Source organism: Patagioenas fasciata, chromosome 3 (genome assembly GCF_037038585.1).
Source record: "Patagioenas fasciata isolate bPatFas1 chromosome 3, bPatFas1.hap1, whole genome shotgun sequence".
NCBI lineage: Eukaryota > Metazoa > Chordata > Aves > Columbiformes > Columbidae > Patagioenas > Patagioenas fasciata.
In genome coordinates, this window is record NC_092522.1 from 24885825 (window position 1) to 24905763 (window position 19939).

The 19939-nt window shown below is 41.5% G+C and overlaps 1 protein-coding gene across 1 annotated transcript; it reads left to right on the plus strand.

Annotated features, from left to right (window-relative positions):
- The first annotated feature begins 4519 nt into the window (after positions 1 to 4519).
- On the plus strand, positions 4520 to 17134 carry TAF1A (TATA-box binding protein associated factor, RNA polymerase I subunit A). Its single transcript, XM_065834697.2, has 10 exons — positions 4520 to 4884; positions 6343 to 6512; positions 7796 to 7909; positions 9090 to 9288; positions 10210 to 10340; positions 11555 to 11713; positions 12823 to 12889; positions 13952 to 14072; positions 15482 to 15642; positions 16812 to 17134. Exons 1-10 carry the CDS (start codon positions 4773 to 4775, stop codon positions 16952 to 16954), a joined length of 1377 nt encoding a protein of 458 aa, XP_065690769.1. The 5' UTR covers positions 4520 to 4772; the 3' UTR covers positions 16955 to 17134.
- Positions 17135 to 19939: the final 2805 nt, after the last annotated feature.

The window sequence follows — 19939 nt, forward strand, 5'->3', positions numbered from 1 at the left end:
GATGGAGCCAGGCTCTTCTCGGTGACAAACAATGATAAGACAAGGGGTAATGGATACAAACTGGAACACAGGAGGTTCCATGTAAATTTGAGAAGAAACTTCACGGTGAGGGTGAAGGAGCACTGGAATAGGCTGCCCAGGGGGTTGTGGAGTCTCCTTCTCTGCAGACATTCAAAACCCGCCCGGACACCTTCCTGTGTAACCTCATCTGGGTGTTCCTGCTCCGGCAGGGGGATTGGACTGGATGATCTTTTGAGGTCCTTTCCAATCCCTAACATTCTGTGATTCTGTGAACAGCCCAGTGGTCTGGCAGCTGTGCAGAAAATGTGCAATTTCCGCCCCCACACACACGAGGGTAAGGGTGCAAGAGATGCTATCGTCCACCTCTCTCCTGCCCTACCAAGAAGTTCAAATCTCCGCTTGAGAGGAGCAATCGCCACCGAGCGAGTGTGTCACTTTCCCGGCGACCTCCCGAGAGTTTGAGGTTAAACCTGCGGTAACAGGGAGGTACAAGCTCACTCACTCGTAGTTCCGCAGGGGAAAGCACAGGCAAATGAGAGGTTTCACATCTGGCTGCTGAAAACATAGGATCCCCAACTGGCCTTTTCTTGCCCTTCTGTATCTCCTGCTGCTATCTTGCTGCTACATTTTAGCTACAAATGTTTGCTAACCAAAAGATGTGCTAGTTACACGTGTGCCTGCACTTTTTTATTAGCTCTTCCTTACATCCATCACACTTATATTGCTTGAGAGATCTAAAATGGTAGAGTGACAGCAGAAGTTGCAATGGCCACATACAGGAGAAAAAGGAATAAAACTTCTTCCCCTCTCTTTTCAGACCCATATGATTCATTCAGCACAGGCCCAGACAGGACAAAGAGTATAAAAGGTGCAGACAAGAATGGATAGCTAATATTATGGAGTCTTCTTGCTGGTTTATCAAATGGAAAAAAAAAAAATACAAAGGGCAAATTTTGAAGCTGCTTCTAAAATGAGCAGGCACTTGGCAGAACTCATGGTCAGGGTGAAGGATTCTGCTTTTTTGTATAGCTGAAAGGTCGGTTGTTTTTGTTTGGTTGGGGTTTTCCGTGTGTTTGTTGTTTTTTAAATTTATGTTTGTTTGGTTTTCTTCGATTTGTTTTGTTGGGTCTTTGTTTGTTTGGTTTTCATTTTTCTTAACAGTCTTTTAAAATTATATATGTACAAGCACTCTTAATTTCAGCTATTTGGAGTTTGTTCTGCAATTATGACAGAAGCAGTTGATCCTACTGCTCCACTTGTTGCCAGCTCCCATCATAAGTTTGCAATCACCACTGCTAATTGCATTAGAGGCACTGCTCATGTTCTTACTATATCCTCATGATTATTGATTTTTGCTCTACATACTCTCATTTCTATGGCCCCACCGTACAGGGTCTGAGATCCAAGCTTAGTTACTGCTACATAATCTCTGAAAAATATGTAAGCATTTCACTTTCATTCCCCATCTAAAGCGGTTTAATATTTTAATCACTTTATGAAAAAGCACCATGACAAAAACAGGTGTCTTCCTTAGTGATGCACTGAACAGCTTTGGTACCTCCTTGCCAAAGATGCCTTGGACATCCTGCCATTTGTTACAGCCTGGTCCATCCTGAGACCAAGGAAACATCCACCTGTTATAGGAATGCAATCATTTCACCCACCCAGTGCCCACACACACTCTCCAGGCCCAGCGCAGTATCACAGCTGTAGCACACAATGTTGCCGACAACCGCCCGACCCCTGAATTTTGTTGACATTTTTGTATTTCACGTCCTGTAAAATGAGGTGATACGTATTTCCCACCACTGATATTGGCTGATAAAATTTAGAGGTTAATTTTGTCACAATTTACAATATGGAAGCAAATATATTCAAGTCATGTTTTAAGATTACTGTACAAATGAAAGACAAATCATTTTTCCCTTGACATTAGCATTTCTTGTGGCTTAACACCCAACCTGATCCTTAGGTCCAACCGCTTGTGAAGACAGAGCTGTCTGGCAATTTCCCATCGGTATGAGGTTATCAGGCTTATCTTCGTTAAAAGACCAAGATTAAAGGTAACACTGTCTGTGATCATAAAGACAGCGGCAAAAAGGAAGATGTGAAGAGGAACAAGATCACATACTTCTTGCTTAAGTCATTGCTTCTGTTGTGCAATAACAATGGCTCGCGGTGGGTACGTACAGACAAGTTTGCCACTGCAACTGTCCAGCATTCCCTACAATTTCAAGTATTTCAGTACCCACTTATTAATATACCAAGCTTTCCTCAGTGTGTGGCATGAAAGAGAAATATTTCATGTAGTTCATTTCCAATAGATATTTCAGATAAAATTTCCTTCAGTCCTCAATCCCAATCTTGGAAACAGATGCGTTTAGCTATGAGTAGTCCTGCTGTATGTGAGGAATCTGACATTGAGTATGTGTCTACAGGTACAGTGTTTCTCCTGTCTCTACTGCACTAAAGCATCTCCTAAAGTAACTCATACCCATTAACAAGATCAGTTGGCTAAGTTTACATAAGAATCAGCAAAGACTCTCACTGACCTGTGACAAGAAGATAAAAATAACAAGCTAAATGCTTCTAAGCAAGCATGAGAACTTTAAGAAATAAAGAGGGGTAAACTGGATAGTGAAATTAAGGTACTGATAGAACAAAAGATCAGAAATGTTTCAGGAAGTGACACCACACTTGGTGAACACCAAAGATCAATTAAGACACTCATACAAGGTACTAACTATAAAGGACAAAGAAGATTACACTGTTAAAGAAGTGGTGTTTTATAACAGTTTATTGTCAAGATAGTCAGGTAAGCTGTCAATTAATATTATAGAATATTTGTGAAGTGAAATGCTGGTCATACATTGGAAGAGCACAGAATTAAAAAAAAAAAAAGACTTCTGTTATCCCTGCTTAGATTTATTAAATGTCATATTAAGGTGTGATACTGAGGTTAAATGTTTAGATGCTAAAAACAACTGTTCTCCCTTGTGCTATTCCCATGAGACTCATTATTGATCACAGCTGAAGCAGGATACTGGATTACATGAATCTTTAATCTGAGCCAGTTTATTATTTACCTTCACATGGCAGATCCGTTCTGAAGAAAACTCTGTAAATTCTTATTCAGAAAACTGGACTTTAGACATACCAAAACACTCTGTGGCAAAGTCAGCTGTCAAAAGTAATTTAAATAAACAAGTTCCAGCACAAATGTGTACAAATCAGATTCTGTAGTTGAGGCAGACAGATTTCTAGAATCAGGGTACACTCTGTGGGAGCACAGGCAGTATTATTGCTCTACAATATACAAAATTTTGATTCTGAATCCTTTTCTTCTGTAGACATGATGCTCTAAATTACAAACTAACAGAATCATAGAACAGTTTGGGTTGGAATAGACCTTCAAAGTCATCTAGTACAAATCCCCTGCAATGAGCAGGGACATCTTCACCCAGATCAGGTTGCTCAGAGCCCCATCCAGCCTGGCCTGGAATGTCTCCAGGGATGGGGCATCTGCCACCTCTCTGGGCAACCTGGGCCAGTGTTTCACCACTCTCATTGTAAAACATTTCTTCCTCATGTCTAGCCTGAATCTCCCCTCTTTTAGTTTAAAACCATCACCCCTTGTCCTGTCACAACAGGTCCTGCTAAAAAGTCTTTCTTATTAGCCCCTTTTATGCACTAAAAGGCTGCAATAAGGTCTCCCCAGAGCCTTCTCTTCTCCAGGCTGAACAACCCCAACTCTCTCTGCCTGAGAGAAAAGTACCAACACAGCCAATGGAAAAAGCGACAACAGGATCTAGTTAACTATCACTTTTAGAGTAACCATTGCACTAATCACAGTTCTAGCAATGCTTCAGTTGTGGTGTGTGTAGAATTACCAGCTCCCTGCCATCCTACAGAGGACACTCAGCTGGCCTCCCACGTTGCTCCTCACCCCTCCTGCTTCACCCTGTGCGAGCGTTTCTCACCTCCCTGCTTCCCCAGGCAGAGCACAGCCAGCTCCCCTCACCCACAGCAGCTGCACAGGCCTAGGAGCCGGCTCCCAGGCAGGCTGCTGCGGACAGGTCCCTATTCTCTACTAATTCCGCATTTATGCGGGATAGAGGCGAGCCCAGCTTTGCCAGCCACTCGGTTCATCGCCCAGCCTGACAGCCCCTGGCAGGCCCGGGTGAACGGCAGCTGGCGCCTAGGGGCTCCCCCGAGGCCTGCACCGCGTTCTGTTCTGCCCAACCCCCGGACAAAGCGGCGCAGACCACCGAAGGCGAACGACGCCTTTTTTAAGAACGAAAGCAGCGCAGACGCAAGCCCCTACAGGCAACCACCCCTCCCTCCCACTTCTTCACCGCGCAGGCGGGCGGTAGCCAAAGTCCCTCTTCCAACATGGCGACGGCGCTGCCTGGCTCCCTAGCGCGCATGCGGAAGAGCGTTTCTCTCCTCCCCCGCCCTTCGCTCCTGGCGGTAGTGGCGCCATGTTCCTGAGGGCGCATGTGCTTCCCCGGAGCGCCGCGCTGATGGCGCATGAGCACTGTGTGCCTGACCGTGTGCCAGCGGGAGAGGGTGATTGCTGCTAGACAGCTCACGCTTGGCCGCGTCTGTTACCGGCTGCTGGAGCTGGGCTTGGCTTGGCTAAGTCGGCTTGGAGCGGACGGAGGTTCGGGAGGGTCTCCCCGCAGCGAGGTCGCCCTATAGGATCAAGGATAGCGGTGAGGCGCCGTTAGTGCTGGGCTGCCCGCGGCGCCATGGACAGCCTCCTGCAGGAGGAGGCGGTGAAGAACCGCGCCGGGCAGGCGGGGAGCGACGTGCTGCCGCCCCTGCGCCTGCCCTGCCTGCCGCCCAGCTTCTGCCGACCGGGTAAGGGCGCCGCTGCCCCGCGCTCCGCCGTCCTCCTGCCCCCGGCTCGGGCCCTGAGGGAGGAAGGCCGCCCCCTGCCCCGTTCTACCCCCGCGGTTGGCCGCCGGTTCCCCGCCGAGGCGGCGATTGGTGTTCCTGGTGCCCTCAGCGCTGGGCGCTACTCGTGAAGGGGGGCTGGTGAGGTGGGTGTGGGTGACCGCGAAACCTCTGGAGAAGTTCTTTGCTTTAGAATAGCTTTGTCGTCAAACACTTCACATCCGCTCTGTCCATATCGGGTGACTTGTCCGCGACTTGTGTGGTAGGGTTTACCTGCAGTAGGTCCTTGGTGTACCTAATCTTGTGTTCACTGTGGGTTTTATTTTCTTAGTATGTGGAATCGTAGAAATTTTGGGTTGGAAGGGACCTTCAAAGCTCATCCAGTCCAACCCCCTTCAATGAGCAGGGACATCTTCAACCAGATCAGGTTGCTTAGAACCGGGTCCAGCCTCGCCTGGTATGTCCCCAGGGATGGGGCGTCTGCCACCTCTCTGGGCAACCTGGGCCAGTGTTTCACCACCCGTATTGTAAAACATTTCCCCAACTCTCTCAGCCTGTCCTCATAGGAGACATGTTTAGAAGTAGCTGTGAAGACTAGATCATATATGCATAGGTTTAGATAGGTTGGTTGGGTGGGTGTAATTTTGTAGATTGCACTGTAATAAAACTGCTCCAAGCCTCTGGGTTAATCCTGTGCTTATAGCATCCAGGTAGGAGGAGGTTTGGTGAGCTCTGCATGCCCTTTGCAGAAGGCTCTTGTGGCTTGAATGTTGTGATAGGGGCACATTAGACCATGGCATGCAGATAGCATGTAGCCGTGATTTTTAAACAGGTATAGAAATGGGGATTCAGTTTTGTGCTCTTAGAGGATTTTTTAAATGTAAAAAGTAAGTGGTGTCCTTCCAGTCTTGTGCTCAAAAAAAAGACTAATTATCTACATGTATCTTTTGTGTTCTTAGGGGGAATTGTGTAGCCTTTGGTACTGGAATGGCCTGTTTGTATACGTATATGCAAATCTTCAGCACAGCAGAGTCACAAACTTAGATGGTGGTTAGTAAGGGAAGAGGGTGGTCCCCCAAAATAAAACAAAACCTACTGTGAAGTTATCAAAGTACCGTGGTCTTCTAGTTCTGGTAGAGCAGTGGTGTGCAATAATTGGCTCTTCACTGTTTCCAGTGTCTGCAGCTGTGTGCTGCTTGTGGAAAATGTCATTTCATGTTGTTATATTTCCAGCTTTTGCTTCCCTGCAGACTAACAGGTGCATTTATTTTGAGAGCCATGTAGTTTTAAGATGACTTTCTGTAGCGTTTGGGAAGGATCATATGAGAGAGACACTGAAGTGGTAGGCACATTGTTACCTTAATAAGTGCTGTGACAGTTGTGAGATTCATTGGCTTTTTGTTTGTTTGCTTGTTTCTTTAGCATCTTCCCATGAACACAAATTAAACTTCCAGAAGAGCAAGGAAGCATGTTTAAATTACATTCATGATGCCATGCTACAAAAGCAGTGGAAAAGGGCTGCAGAATTTCTGACCTTCTATATTGAGGCACTAGAAAAAGACTTTTCTAGAGAATACATGGGTCCATCAGAGGTAAGCCGGTGTCCCTTATCAGAGTTCTTTCGCAGTTGAAAAAATACTTGCAAGCAGCATGTGTAATACTTCATTACCAACATTTGTCTTAGTGAACTAATCATAGGCTAGACATATTTTTTTTAATTTTAAAGCAAGTATCACAGGTTTAGACCTTAAAAGTTAGACAACGTTAAGAAAGCAAACTATTTTCTTTAGAAACAAAAAAGACATTGAAGCTTCCAAAACCAAATAAGAAACTATTGAGATGCTAATGTAGAAACTCTTGGATGGCAGGCTGCAGAAAGTACACCAGACCTCTTCACTGGTAATGCTCAAGAAAGCATGCTGTCCAGTTACTCACCAAAAGTCTGCCTGTGCACAGGCATGCCTCTGCTGGGGGTTTAACCAGTCTTCCTGGAGCTTGAATTTTGCTGATATCTCACTTTCAGAGTGTTGAGAATCTGCAGCACTGTCTGATGTGTTTCCTGATGGAGTGCAGTGCTCCTGAAAAGTTCTCTGGGTTTGAGGGTTGCTTTTGTGGTGGTGTTTTTTTACTTTATTTTTTTAATAGGCTCTTGACACAACAGATGAAAACTTGCCTTGGCATAAGTTCATCCATCAGGAACAAATCTATGAAAAGTCATCTTAATGTAGTCTTCTAAAGTGGAAAAGCAGTTTGCCACTGCCACCTATTTGAAAGTTAGTGACTTATTTAAGCCTTTACCAGCTTCTCCAGTACTTACGAAACTCCTGGCAGGTACTGAGAGAGGAGGAAGGAAGGAATCAGAGTTGTTAATTAAATAAAGTAGTGTCCTTGAATGTATCTACCCTGCTGGAATATTTGGTGACGTTCTGTAGGCAGACATTGAAAACAGGTGCATGTAGATGGGAAGCTACGTCGAACTGGAAATAATCTTTACTGCTAAGTTCAAAGAATGGTGTATACCTTACGTCTCAGTGGAAACATCAAAGGAAAACGTAAATTTTCAGTAACTTGGAAACATCCTGTTTTCAGTAACAGGAGAGGGAGCCTTCTGACAGATGCAGTTTTCATAAGCTTTGCTGAAGTGCTGCATTTGTAATGGGCAATTGAGAAGCACTCACTGAACAACTCTAAAAATACAGCTAGAGGAATATCTAGATGACTATAGCGGTATACAACACTTAGTATTCATTTTCTATTTGCAATTCAGATGTACATTTTATTCATATGCTACAGTAACTACACGTTTGCTGAGACTGTATATATGGTGTCTGTTCCCATTTTTAATACTACTTTTAATCTTTCTCCCCATTAATAGATTATTTGGAGAATAGGATCTGAAATCCTGTGGCACCATTCCCACAATGGTGTGAAGGAGTTCAGCTCTTTCATAGAACAGATGAAAACTTTAGCAATAAAAAGGTATTTGAAGGTGAGTGTAGTTATGCAGTCTTGATGATTTTCCACATGTTCACCTCAACACTCAAGTAGTAGTTTCTGAGTCTCTGTCTCTCTTTAAATGTATTGACAATAGTGTCAAAAAAGCTAATACATCTGAGTTACCAATTGCATTATAATTTAAGAGTCATTCTATACCTGACCATATCTTATCTGGACTATTTATTTTATCACAGATGTGTTATTGTCAGTCCTTAGAAGTACCTAGATCCTTTCATTATTCTTCTGATTTGAAACAGTGAAATTCTTTCGTGTGTGCTCCAGTGACATCTAATTACATGTTAATACTTGCTAATTTTTGTTTCCAGTCCATAATTTGGCCACCATGCTCCTGACTGAACTGTTGTACTTAAATTTTGCCATTGGTACCAGTTCACTTTTCAAGGAGCTAATCTATATATAAAACAGTAGGCTGCCTACTGTGGGCTCATCTGTCTCCCAGCTGTAGCTTTTTTGCTGTGGTGGCTCATTCAAACCTACATTGTTAGGTTTCCTTGACTGTTCCTCACTTGAGGTGATGTTTCTGTCCCATTCTGTTGTATTTTTTCAAGGCCTTCAACAGAAGTTCTCTACAGTAGGGCATCCCTCTTTCAGGTGTTCTGCACTTGGCTAGCCAAATGAAAAATCAGCAAGTAACCCAACTGGATTTCCTCAGGTCATTTCTGGACCTTCTTTCGTAGGTACAGCACTTCTTAATGACAAGCAGATTTTTGAGGCAGCTGCTTTCTGCTGCCTTGATAAGTACCACTGAGTGTCTAACACCTGGTGGGTGACTTTCTGCTCCACAGATTTGAAGAGTTTCAGCCCTTTTCTCTTCCCAGGGATACATCTTTGTATATCAGACATGCTTTTGATAACTAATGTTTGTCCAGCATCTTCAGACAGGAAAAATCCCTTAGGTTCTTGGCTCATCTCCCTGCCCCCAATGACACTTATATTCTCTCATTTTTGCATTTTTCTCCAAAATTCTTTGTTTGGATAAAAGAATATGTGTAAAGTGCTCTTTTAATTAAAATACTTGACTGTGTTTGCAATATTTTATGTGCACATCAGTAGTGAGTCTCTTCTTTTCTTGCACATCTGTGTAGAAGTATGGCTGAGATTCTCTCCACATATGATGAAAAATGCTGTGATGTGGACTGTTTGAATTGCAGGTTTGTTTAGAGCACGTCTTTCACCTCCTTTGTAATGGACTAATAGATGAAGCTTACCAAACCCTGTCCCTGGCAGAAAGCTGGAGGCACGGGGAACAAACAAGTGTGCAGGATAAAGAAATGAAACTGATTGAGGCTTACAGGGGACTGCTGGACTACTGTAGCTGGGCCAAGCAGAAGCACATCCTGCTGGAGCACGGTAAGTCCTTGTGGTGTTTTGTATTAAGCTATCAACTTCAGCTTGCTCATGCAGATAACATGGTTTGCAGTGACACCTTTTCCATGCATGTTGCTCCTCTGCCTTTATGTGCATATGGTGGCATCAGAGGGAAACGTTAGACTTCAAAATGTGATGTTATGGATGGTACGTAATTCCATTTTAGCAATCATGGTGCTACCAAAATGGCACTCTGACCTGCGCTTGTCTGAAATGTCCCAAAATGCTCTTCTGAAGTTTCTTTTTCCCCTGAGTCACATTTTTTATATCCAGACAGCATCACCTAAAACAATGATCAAAGGAAGTTATTCATCTATAGCAGTGGCTTCTTTATAGGTGCATAAGTGGTGGACTGCTGCTAGAATTTTGAGTGCTAGCAAAAACCCCTAATGCTTGTGTTTGAATTTCAGTTTCTTTGAAGAACTGTCAGAGTGGTTCCAAAGAGTGTTTATCAATATGGTGATAGGTGCTATATATATATGAGATACATAATAAAATTGTATTGAGATATATTTTTGTATATAATTTATATAAATATATCTATAGAAAGTTGCTACTTGTGTGTATATACCTGCTGGCTGTGCATTATCAGTTACATTGGATCTGTACTTGTTTCTATGAAAACTAAGTGTTGAATTGGGTTTATTGACCTTGTGCTGGTAGCATCTTGTCTTTGGATATTGCCAGCCATGCCCCATGAGTTGAAATTGGTTGATAATAAATTTGAATGAAGAGCAGTGAAAATGTCTTGTGCCAATACTGAGGAAACTGAGGCTTCTTTTGTAAAAGCTCTCTGACTGGAATCCTTGCTTAGCAAAATGTGATTATCTCTTACATGCACCACTTCAAGATCTCTTTTGATTAGCAAAGCTAACTTTGTGGCATTCTTTCCTGTTTTGGCAGGTCAGGATGGATTTGAAGACCTGTCTGTTGAACAGGAAATGCACAGTTGCTTTCGGAAGGCAGCAGTGAACTTAAAGGAGGTTATTAAAATACCTGGAGTCTGGGATCCCTTTGTGAAATGCTATGTGGATGTAAGGACATGTTTTACAGATATCTTCCTTTTGTGTTTCCCTGTCTACTTTTCACTAAGATCTCTGTCAGCAGCCTTTTTTATATGTATGTGGGTGACAACAAAGTATTTTAAAGGCAACACATCTGTGTGTGTATCTCACTGGTATCTCCTGGTAGAACTGCAGAGCCTGCACAGGGTAAAAAAAAGACTTTATCTGTGCATTGCCAAGAAAAAGAAATAGACAAACAGCTTGCATATTTTGTTTTCATGGGACTAGTACAGAAATCAGAGCACAGCTGCTTTGTTTAAATTCCTGAAATCACATTCTCTCTTTTTGGCAGGGCAGTGGTTTTCTGGATGCACTAAAAGACAGCAAACATGCAGTTCCTCTGTGGTGTTGGTTGGGTTTTTTTTCACAGTATCACAGTATCACAGTATGTTTGGGGTTGGAAGGGACCTCAAAAGATCATCTAGTCCAATCCCCCTGCTGGAGCAGGAACGCCTAGGTGAGGTCGCACAGGAATGTGTCCAGGCGGGCTTTGAATGTCTCCAGGGAAGGAGACTCCACAACCTCCCTGGGTAACCTGTTCCAGTGCTCTGTTACCCTCACTGAGAAGAAGTTCTTTCTCAAATTTAAGTGGAACCTCTTGTGTTCCAGCTTGATCCCATTGCCCCTTGTCCTATCATTGTTTGCCACTGAGAAGAGCCTGACTCCATCCTCGTGGCACTCACCCTTTATATATTTATAAACATTAATAAGGTTTTTGATTTAAATATCTGCTTAGGATTTGTAATGAAGAAATAAAGTTAATATTAAAACTTATTTGAAATTGTTTACATTTTGTAAATGCTTGTAAGCCCTGACTTCTCTAGGCCTATCTTCTGGAATTTTGCTTGGTGCTGACAGCTGCCAAGTTCTCTCATAATGTTGTCTCTTTAAAGATGTGGCAAGCTGCTTTGGTGCCTCTTGCCAGTGCACAAGTGCTGGTAATTCTTGGACAATTAAATAAGTGTTAAAGCAGTTTGCTCCTGTAGTGGCTTCTATGGGTGAATTTTGGTCTATCTGTGATAAGAGTGTAGCCAGTAAAATGAAAATATACTGGTGTTAGTCTTATATGCAGCACCCTTAGATACACACTGTGCTATTGGGTAGTTCTGTGGCAGTTTAAAATCAGTTGTAAGAGTATGATTACTAATATGTGGCAAACTAACAACAGACTGAACTTCTCCTAGTTGTTGGAGTTCTATGGGGACCATGATGAAGCCCGCCAAGTATTAAATGAATATGCCTACAACTCCAAGTTCCCTGCTAATCCCAACGCTCATGTTTACCTCTACCAGTTCCTGAAGAGACAGGGTGAATCGAAGAAATTACTCGTATCTGCACTCAAGGTACATGTTCTATAGTAGATACAGTCTGCAGTCATTCATGTTGCATGGTGATCTGACAGTTTGGTTCAGTCAAACTCCTGTTACGTTATTTGACTTATTCTTTGTGGGAAGCAGAGAGTTAGAGGAAAGTTAATGGGTGGAGCAAACAGGATCCTTTAGTGGCTTTGAATTAAAGTCTTTGTTTTGCCTTTAGCTGATACCTTGTATAACTTCTTTAGGTCAGCAAACAAGCTGAGAAAATGTGTTTACTTGGCTCCCAAAGTCTGTTATCAGCAGTCTTGTACATAACATGCATTTGATTTCTGTTACAGTTTAATCTTTACAATATTGAAGAAATCATTAGATTCTTGCTCTTTCACATATTGATCATGCCTAGCAGTTAGTTTTGCTGCTTGTTTTCAATGAGCTGAGCATTTAAGCTAAAATAGGAGTTAATTTCTGCTAGTTGTTGGCATACAAGGTCTTGCTGTATTAAGCTTCTGTATAGTTGCTTCTAAATTACTGCTTTCCTTGCCCTTGCTCATTGAGCTTGGCAGCTTCTTGCAAACACTGCTTTGCTATTTGTTTTACCACTTGATGGCACTAATGTGCTTTTGTTAGGGCAGATGTTTTTGAACAGCTTCATAAGGTTTAGACTTTTAAACTGTAGTGTAAATGTATACAGTTCCGTCTTCTCAGTGCTTTTATATGTTAGTCTCTTACAAGATCCTGACAAATCAGAGAGCTGATCTGTTCAGTCCAGAAACTGTGATCCAATGCACAGAGAAGTGGACAGGAGACCTAGAACTAGCCTAGAAAGGATATGATGTTGCTGTCTAAAATAGGGGACACTGGATATGGATTTGGGCTGTTTCTTGAGAATGTTGTATGCAGTGTTTTTCAGCAGCTAGCAACATACTTCATCCATTGTGTCACAGGTATGCAAAATGGACCTAAATATTCATTCTTTATATCAAGGCACTAAGGTACCAGATTGCTTAATTTTCTGAACTAAAACACCCAAATTCTGAAGACTGTACTTCTCTTGGTCGGGTAGAAGTCTTCGAAAGTTTTCATATTAAGATAATGTATCTAGGTTTTGTGATTTTATTTTTATTTTTGTTTTTCAGATCTTACATGATAGTGTTCCTTCTCATGAACTAATGATAGAATTTAATACCATGCTTCAAAAATCAAGTAAGTCTTTAAATATCTTTCCTCTTTGCCTTTATGTTAATCTAGAATAACATTCTGAAATTATTCTGCAGACTTCTTTCTGCTTTTCAAAGTAGATTTGCTTGTTAAAAATAAAACACCCCTCAGAACAAACAAACAAACAACAAAAAACCAACCACCACCCAAACCTCAACTTTCCAGTCACGGGAGCCTTTAAGTTAGTTGTGTGACCAGGCATTTACCAACTTCTGTAAACAAATGCCTTTCTCATTTTAAAGCAAACTGTTGTAAGGCAAAGATAGGATCTCAAAAATAACTAGAAGTATTTTTTTTTTTTTGAGGTATCCTGCTGTGAAATCCAGAGTCTCCATTCCATTTTTTGCATCTCATTTATTTATTCTTTCTCTCCTGGAGGATTTCAGATGGATCTATGTTTTCATTCATTGTTATTGATCAAAGAACAAAATCTCCCTCTTCTTCTGATTTGGAGACTTTTTCATGCTGATCAGTTGCATTTCAGGCTGTCTTCTTGTGATCTGGTATGTTCCAGCAAACCAGCAGCTTGGTGAAATGTCCTTCAATCAAGATTGTTCTCTCTTTGCATTTCCTCTTTGGGAGGGGGAAAAACAACCTCCTGGCTGAAACCTCCCCTTTTCTGTCGTGCATAACACGTTTGCTAACTTTTTCTTATTATTGAGGACAATCTGATTTTTGAAGAAATTTATACTGATGAATGTACATTTTCCCACATTTACCTGCTGTGTTGTTTTAATAACTCTGCTGGTACAGAACTGCTGTTGTGAAATGTCTGTTTTATTCATATCAGTCCCAGATTTTATTTTGGTATTTTTTTGGTGGCGTCTCAGGATTTGAAATGTTCCAGAGGCGCTGTGTTCCCTTCCCATGGGAAGAACACATTGAACAGCAGTGCTCATGGGAAGCACTGATTAGTGAGCTTTGGCAACAGCAACCACCATAAGCAAGGCAGTGTGAGGTTAATGAGTGGTCCTGTGTGTGCCTTCTGCTTACTACTGAGGGCAGCCTGACCTGTTTAATTCATTAATCAGCCTAATTTTCTTGCAGAGAAAAGAAAAAAACGTCGACTGGGGCTAAAAGTTATTTTCGCAGCCTTGGATTATGCTGGCTGGAAGGAAAATGTAAAAGCATGGAGCTGTTTGGCAAAACAGGTGAAACAAATTGCAATGTAAGTGTGATGTCTCTGATACTATGTACTGAAAACAAATGTGTGTCAAGTCTCTACCTCTGGGCCATTGATAAAGTGATGCTCTCTAGCCTTTGTCTTCCATGCTGCCCCAAGTTCTGTGATGGTGCTTGACTGCAGTGTGCTTTTGTTGGGAGGAAAGAAGATATTATTGAGGATAATCACAAATTTCCAGTATTATCATTGCCTGAAAAAAAAGTTCAGTGTTGTTTTTTTGGTTGGTTGTTTTTTTACCAGGTTATGTGCTTATGCAGGAAGAGTTATTCAGATATTTGAGTAGCATTTGGTGGTCATCACTAATCTCCCTCTTTTTGGAGAAAAAACAGCAACAAGAAGTTGTTGGGTCTTCTGCTCTGTTACTACATGTGCACTATTTGAAGCTGGTTTGAGAATTGCTGGGTTACAATAGGAGCATGACTGGTATTGTACAGACTGGTTTGTTTCGTGGTGTCTGTAACTGTTCCAGAATGCAGCCAGTGTGTTCTTAAAAGCTGAGCCAACACGCCTGGGGATTAATGAGTCCACACCAGCACTGGCAGACATGGCCTCTGATTTCACAGATGCCATCTCAGGCAGTCTGTGCCCAGAAGGCCTCCAATGTTGAGACTTTATTTTGCCCAACAAACAGGGTGTTGTGTTTTTTAAGCCCTATATATTTACAGTAAATTAATTCGGTACTTAATTTGACCTGTTTTGCTGTTTTATTGCCACCTCCACCTGTACAGCATCTGCTGTTAAGGTCCAGAAACAAGTGGATTAAAGCTAGGAGTGTTTTTGTATAGAGATAGTAAAAATGCTATGATACTCTTAACTTTGCCTGCATTTTTGTATTCGAAGACACAGCTTCAGAGTATTTTGAAATATACTGTGCATCTTGGTCATTTTATGGGAATATCACTTCACTGTTGTAGGTAGTTTCTATTTCTGAAACACTTGGTTTAAGGCCTTTATTACATAAGAGTTATTTGGATAAGTTTTTGGGATAAGTTAGTCTTTAAATATGCACAGAGTGACACAAACCTTTTCTAAAAACAAACCAACCCCGTCATGCTACTAATTTATTGACGAACTTGAAGGAACTTTCTTATTACTGTTGACAAACTGGCACACAAGTCAAAGGCTTGCTTCATTTCACACCATAATCTGTGTTATTGCAAAGTCTAAATAAGACTGCTAGAGTTTACCTCCAGCCTCGCTAGTGTTGCCAGGGATTAAAAAAAATAAAAGGTTATTTCTGTTTAGATTAGTGCTTCAGTCTGCAGTGTAAAAGCCAATGTTTCTATCCTAGAAATTTATGGGACTCGTAGCAAGCTGATTATAAAATTCGGTGCCTCCTAATAATCTTTTAATCCAATTTAAGCTTTTCTGTAACTTGTTTTACCTTTTTCCAGCTCTGAGAAGCATCTTGACTGGATCAAGCAAGAGTGGAACTCCAGAAGGGACTGGTGGCCAGCCTTCCATTTTAGCCGTTACTTGGCAAAAAGGAATTGGCAGGAAAATGAAAGCCTTTCATATGAAAAAGCTCTGGTGGCTGGAATCTTACTGGGAAAGGGTAATACTAAATGTTCTTTCCTTTTCACTACATAGAACAGAAATGAAGTCTTGTTTCTAGCCCTAATGTAATGGGATGCAGGTGATCTACTCCTTGGAAGAAAAGCATTTTCTTTATTCTAGGAAAGATTGTTGTCTTTGAAGCTGAACATGAGAAAAAATGTTTACATTGGTTTGATATTTGGCAGTGAGGCATATTTTACGTAACTTGTCTTATACCGGTTTAGAATTCTGTTTTATCTGGCCTTGTTGAGCAGTCACAATACTATTTTTCTTGTTTAACCTTCAAACCACAATTTCAAAAATACACAACACGCTCGTGAGTGAGTGTTATAAGGACTGTGGAGAGTTTGCTTGCTGGGTGCCAGCCTAGGCGGTGTCTCAGCAAATACTGAAGAGCAGCTGGTCCTTAAGGACCGTGGGGGTGTTGTAATGTAGGAAAGAGGTGGAGGGGGCACTCCTGAGTGAAAACCATCAGCAGTTCAGTAAGAAAGTGAAGATGGTGACCTCTTTAGTAGCATTCTTTGAAATGCTGCCAAAACTAAGTGGAGTATCAGACCAAGAAGCAGCTATTAAAATTGAGAATATAGTGGGGGGACTGTGGTTCATACAACAGTTTGGACTTCTGGTTGATAGGCAACTTGCTTGTTGTCCGCTTCTCTGTTACTTTATCTTCTGGACTTTATAAAACAATTTCTCATACTGAAAATCTTTTTTCCTTTCATTAATATGTTATCCAATGTCTGCAAACTTTTGTTTCTAGATGACTAATAAAATTGAGATCTAATTTTCTTTAATAAAGTTTCTATGCCTCTTGGTGTCAATATGAGCCTCTGTTGTCCTCATCCAATACAACAAGTTAATTATTAGATCAATACTGCTTTACACTCTTGAAATTTTATTTTCTGATCTATTTGAAGAGAAAAAACAAAAGAGAAAAAAATAGTTTTGCGAGACACAGCAGACAGTTACATACATGTAGAATTTTTTATGGGTCAAGTGAGAATAGATCATTTATTTCTGCAGTTTTGTCTCGAATGTCTTGAATTATCTTATTACCTTTCATTACTGAGAACCTTCTTAGATGTTTGCATGTTATTTAAAGAATGAAAGCATTTTATATTTGTTTGTATCATGGTATAACTTATAATGCTTTTTTTTTTTCTTTAGATTGCAAGTACTTTAAATACGTATCACACCAAGGCTGCAAAACTCAGGTGAAAAGGTTTCGGATGCTGAAGAAATTTGTGAATAAGCACAGTCCCGTCTACCTGAGAATATCTGGTCTTTCAGATTCCTCTGTACCACCTTGATTACAAGGCATCGTTAAGGTCCTTGTTGTACTTTTTCCTGTCTCTGAAAATGACTTGTGTATTGGTACTATTCTAAAATTTCTAGGCAGACCCTGTTGACTTAGTACTAGACTTATTTTTATATTTCTGTAAAATTGCTTTGGTTTGTATTTATTTTATAATAAAATTAAAATAAATCAACTGATAAGGTTGGGGAATTTCTTTAATGATAGTCCCATGTTTCTGTGTGAAATGAAAACAGCATCGATTTCATATACATCTTAAAAATATTTAGTACTATGATGTGGAATTTCTGTATCAATAGTATTGTAGGGTTGATCCTCCTTACATCTAGATGTATAGATGGTGATTTAAATGACTGCTGGAATGTAGTTCAAAATGCACTCAGGACTATCAGTGGCATTCATAATAGGTTTGGTGTCTTAACCTAGGAACAGTACGTGATGCACTGTGAAAATGTGTTCTCAACCTGTAAAGTTTACATAGCTTGCTGTTTCTAACTGATCATTTCCTGAAATATAATATATGGAAATGGGAGAGGCACTTGTCACATTTTTTGCATTGTATATTGAAATGAGTTATAGGTTATGAAGATCTACTGCAGGTTGTTCAACTACATAATGCACTTCAGGATGTCCAAAGGCAGTTTTTCCCCATGTCATCCTTACAGGTCAGTGTCCAGTTCAGGGATTGTTTTCACATCACTGGTAGGAGAGAGGGAAAGGTTGCTGTAGCTGCGTGGCTACAGAGAAAGCTCATGCTGTGGTGCTTTGAAAGAGCAAAAGCACAGAACTACTGAAAACTTCTCTACCTGGTAGAAATGACTTTCTAGAATCGTTTTGCAGTCTTGCCTGTGAGTTGAAATATGCACTGTTGCTGTGTTTGGAAAGCAAATGCTAATACGTTGTGACAAACCAGTGTTCCAGTTTGATTGAAAACAACAAAATGGTTTCCAAATACTACTTCTGTTTTAATGACAGGTCTGTAGAGCTCTGGTGAATGAACTACTTGAACCACCTCTGGGAATGAAATAAAGATGTCTTTCATAGCATAGTAGTATATGGATAAGTACATCTGTGCTTTTAAAAACTGAGTGTTTATCTGAGAGTTTGGTCTGGGTAAGCATGGGTCTTGTGATATATGCCTGAAGACAATGTGTCTTAAACATTAAGTGAGCTACTTGCTGTAACTGTATGTTCCATCAAAAAAAAGATGCAGTTATCTGTCATTCCAGACCTGTGTGCTAGTTTAGTTCTGACTGCCTAAGAATGCTGCTGCCTCAGTGTGTAGTAGTCTAGGTTTTTGTGGGAGGTCTTCAACTGAGTTTTGACTGTTTTAATTTGGATTGTGAAGTTCCAAAACAGTCTTCACTGCATCCCTCCTGTAATGTGTCCCATACTCCTGGGAAGCAACACCCCCTTAGTCTGAACAGTGATCCAAATTGTTGCTCCCAGTGACTCATCTAGATGGGTTTCATGCCTGGACAATGGGGCTAAAGCTGTACTGGGACAGCCCTGGGAGGCAACTGGACAGGGTGTCCCTCCCCTGGAGTCCCTAATTTGGCATCCTGCCTGCCACTGTGCCCCTCTGCTCCTCTGGACTTGCAAAGATGGGCCTTTGATGGGCTGGTGACTCTGGTGATGGCCCTGGGAGCATCCCAGTGGGGTGTTATTTGGGCTTCTCCCTTCCATTGTCTCTCTGTGCTCCTTTGCAGGAGTGCAGAGGTGCTTTTATCGTATAACCTAACACAGGATAGTATAAAAACGGAATGCTAGAGCCCCTGCTGCTTGTTCAGATCTCCCATGTGATTTTTCCTTCTGTGCCTGTAGCTGCCAGTGGGAGACATGTATGCCTTGTAGCAGCTGAGAGACCATCTCTTCATCAAGGAATAAATTTGAAACAAAGCAGCAGAGATTGGGTGCAGGTAAGAAGAATGTGGTAAGGAGAATGAGAGGACAAAGAGGAGCCTGATGTCTTTGAAAAAAATCTGTTAATCCATTGCACTCACAGCTTTCTTCTATGACCCCTGGAAGCAGGGTTGCTACCAGAGATCGTGCTCTCTCCTGGTGCTAGAGCTACCACGTTGCAGCCAGCAAGTAGAAGAGCAGCACAGCCCCATCTTTCATGTAACCATCTCAAGCATTGCTCTTTCGTGGCCTACAAGAAACCTGCTATTTCCCAGCACCATTGTGCTTACACCTGAGACAAACTTGCAGATCACAAGTCCTGAGTGGAATTCCCTGTGTAAGTTATTCAGTGCATACTGTATTTGCAAGCTTGTGTGTTGTGCTTTGTATATGGTAACTCCTAGTGGACTGGAATATTCTGCTTTGGCTCTGAATTCTGTGGTCTAGGTTTGGTTTTCTTGTGACTAGACATTTTCATCCTGTGTACAAAACTCCTGTAACTTTTTTTCCTTCTGTGAAACAAATAGCACATCTCATATTTGTTGATCCTTTATGCAGAGGCAAGGAACTTGTTCAGGGAATCCACATCATCTGCTTCATGGACCCAGTGTCTGTTGTCCTTTTGTTATTCCACCTCTTGTTCTGGTATTTTTAATATCAAAACTTAACATAATAATTATACAAAATTGTGATTCATTTCAGCACTATCCTCTGCTTTCCCTGTTGTTCCATTCATGTATTTGGTGCTCCAGCTTGTGCTTTCCAGTTTTTAACAATGTCTTTACAGTCAAGAAAAGCAAGCTAATGAAGAATCAGCCGCTTTTAAAGCGTATCAGCCTTGTGTGTTTGCTCCCCTTCCTCTTGCCCACCATGTTCTCTGCGTTCTGAGCAGCTGGCTCACACAGGAGACTTGGGCAGCACTTTCAGAGTAGTGTGAGCACCTTGTCAGCGCTCAACAGGTGCGTGTGTTACCACTGGAGCTGCCCCTGGAGAACTGGTGTACCTTTTACTGGTTTCAATTTACAGTTACTCAGGACTTTCTGTAGTCGGTGTTCTTATCTGCAGTGATAAACGGAAA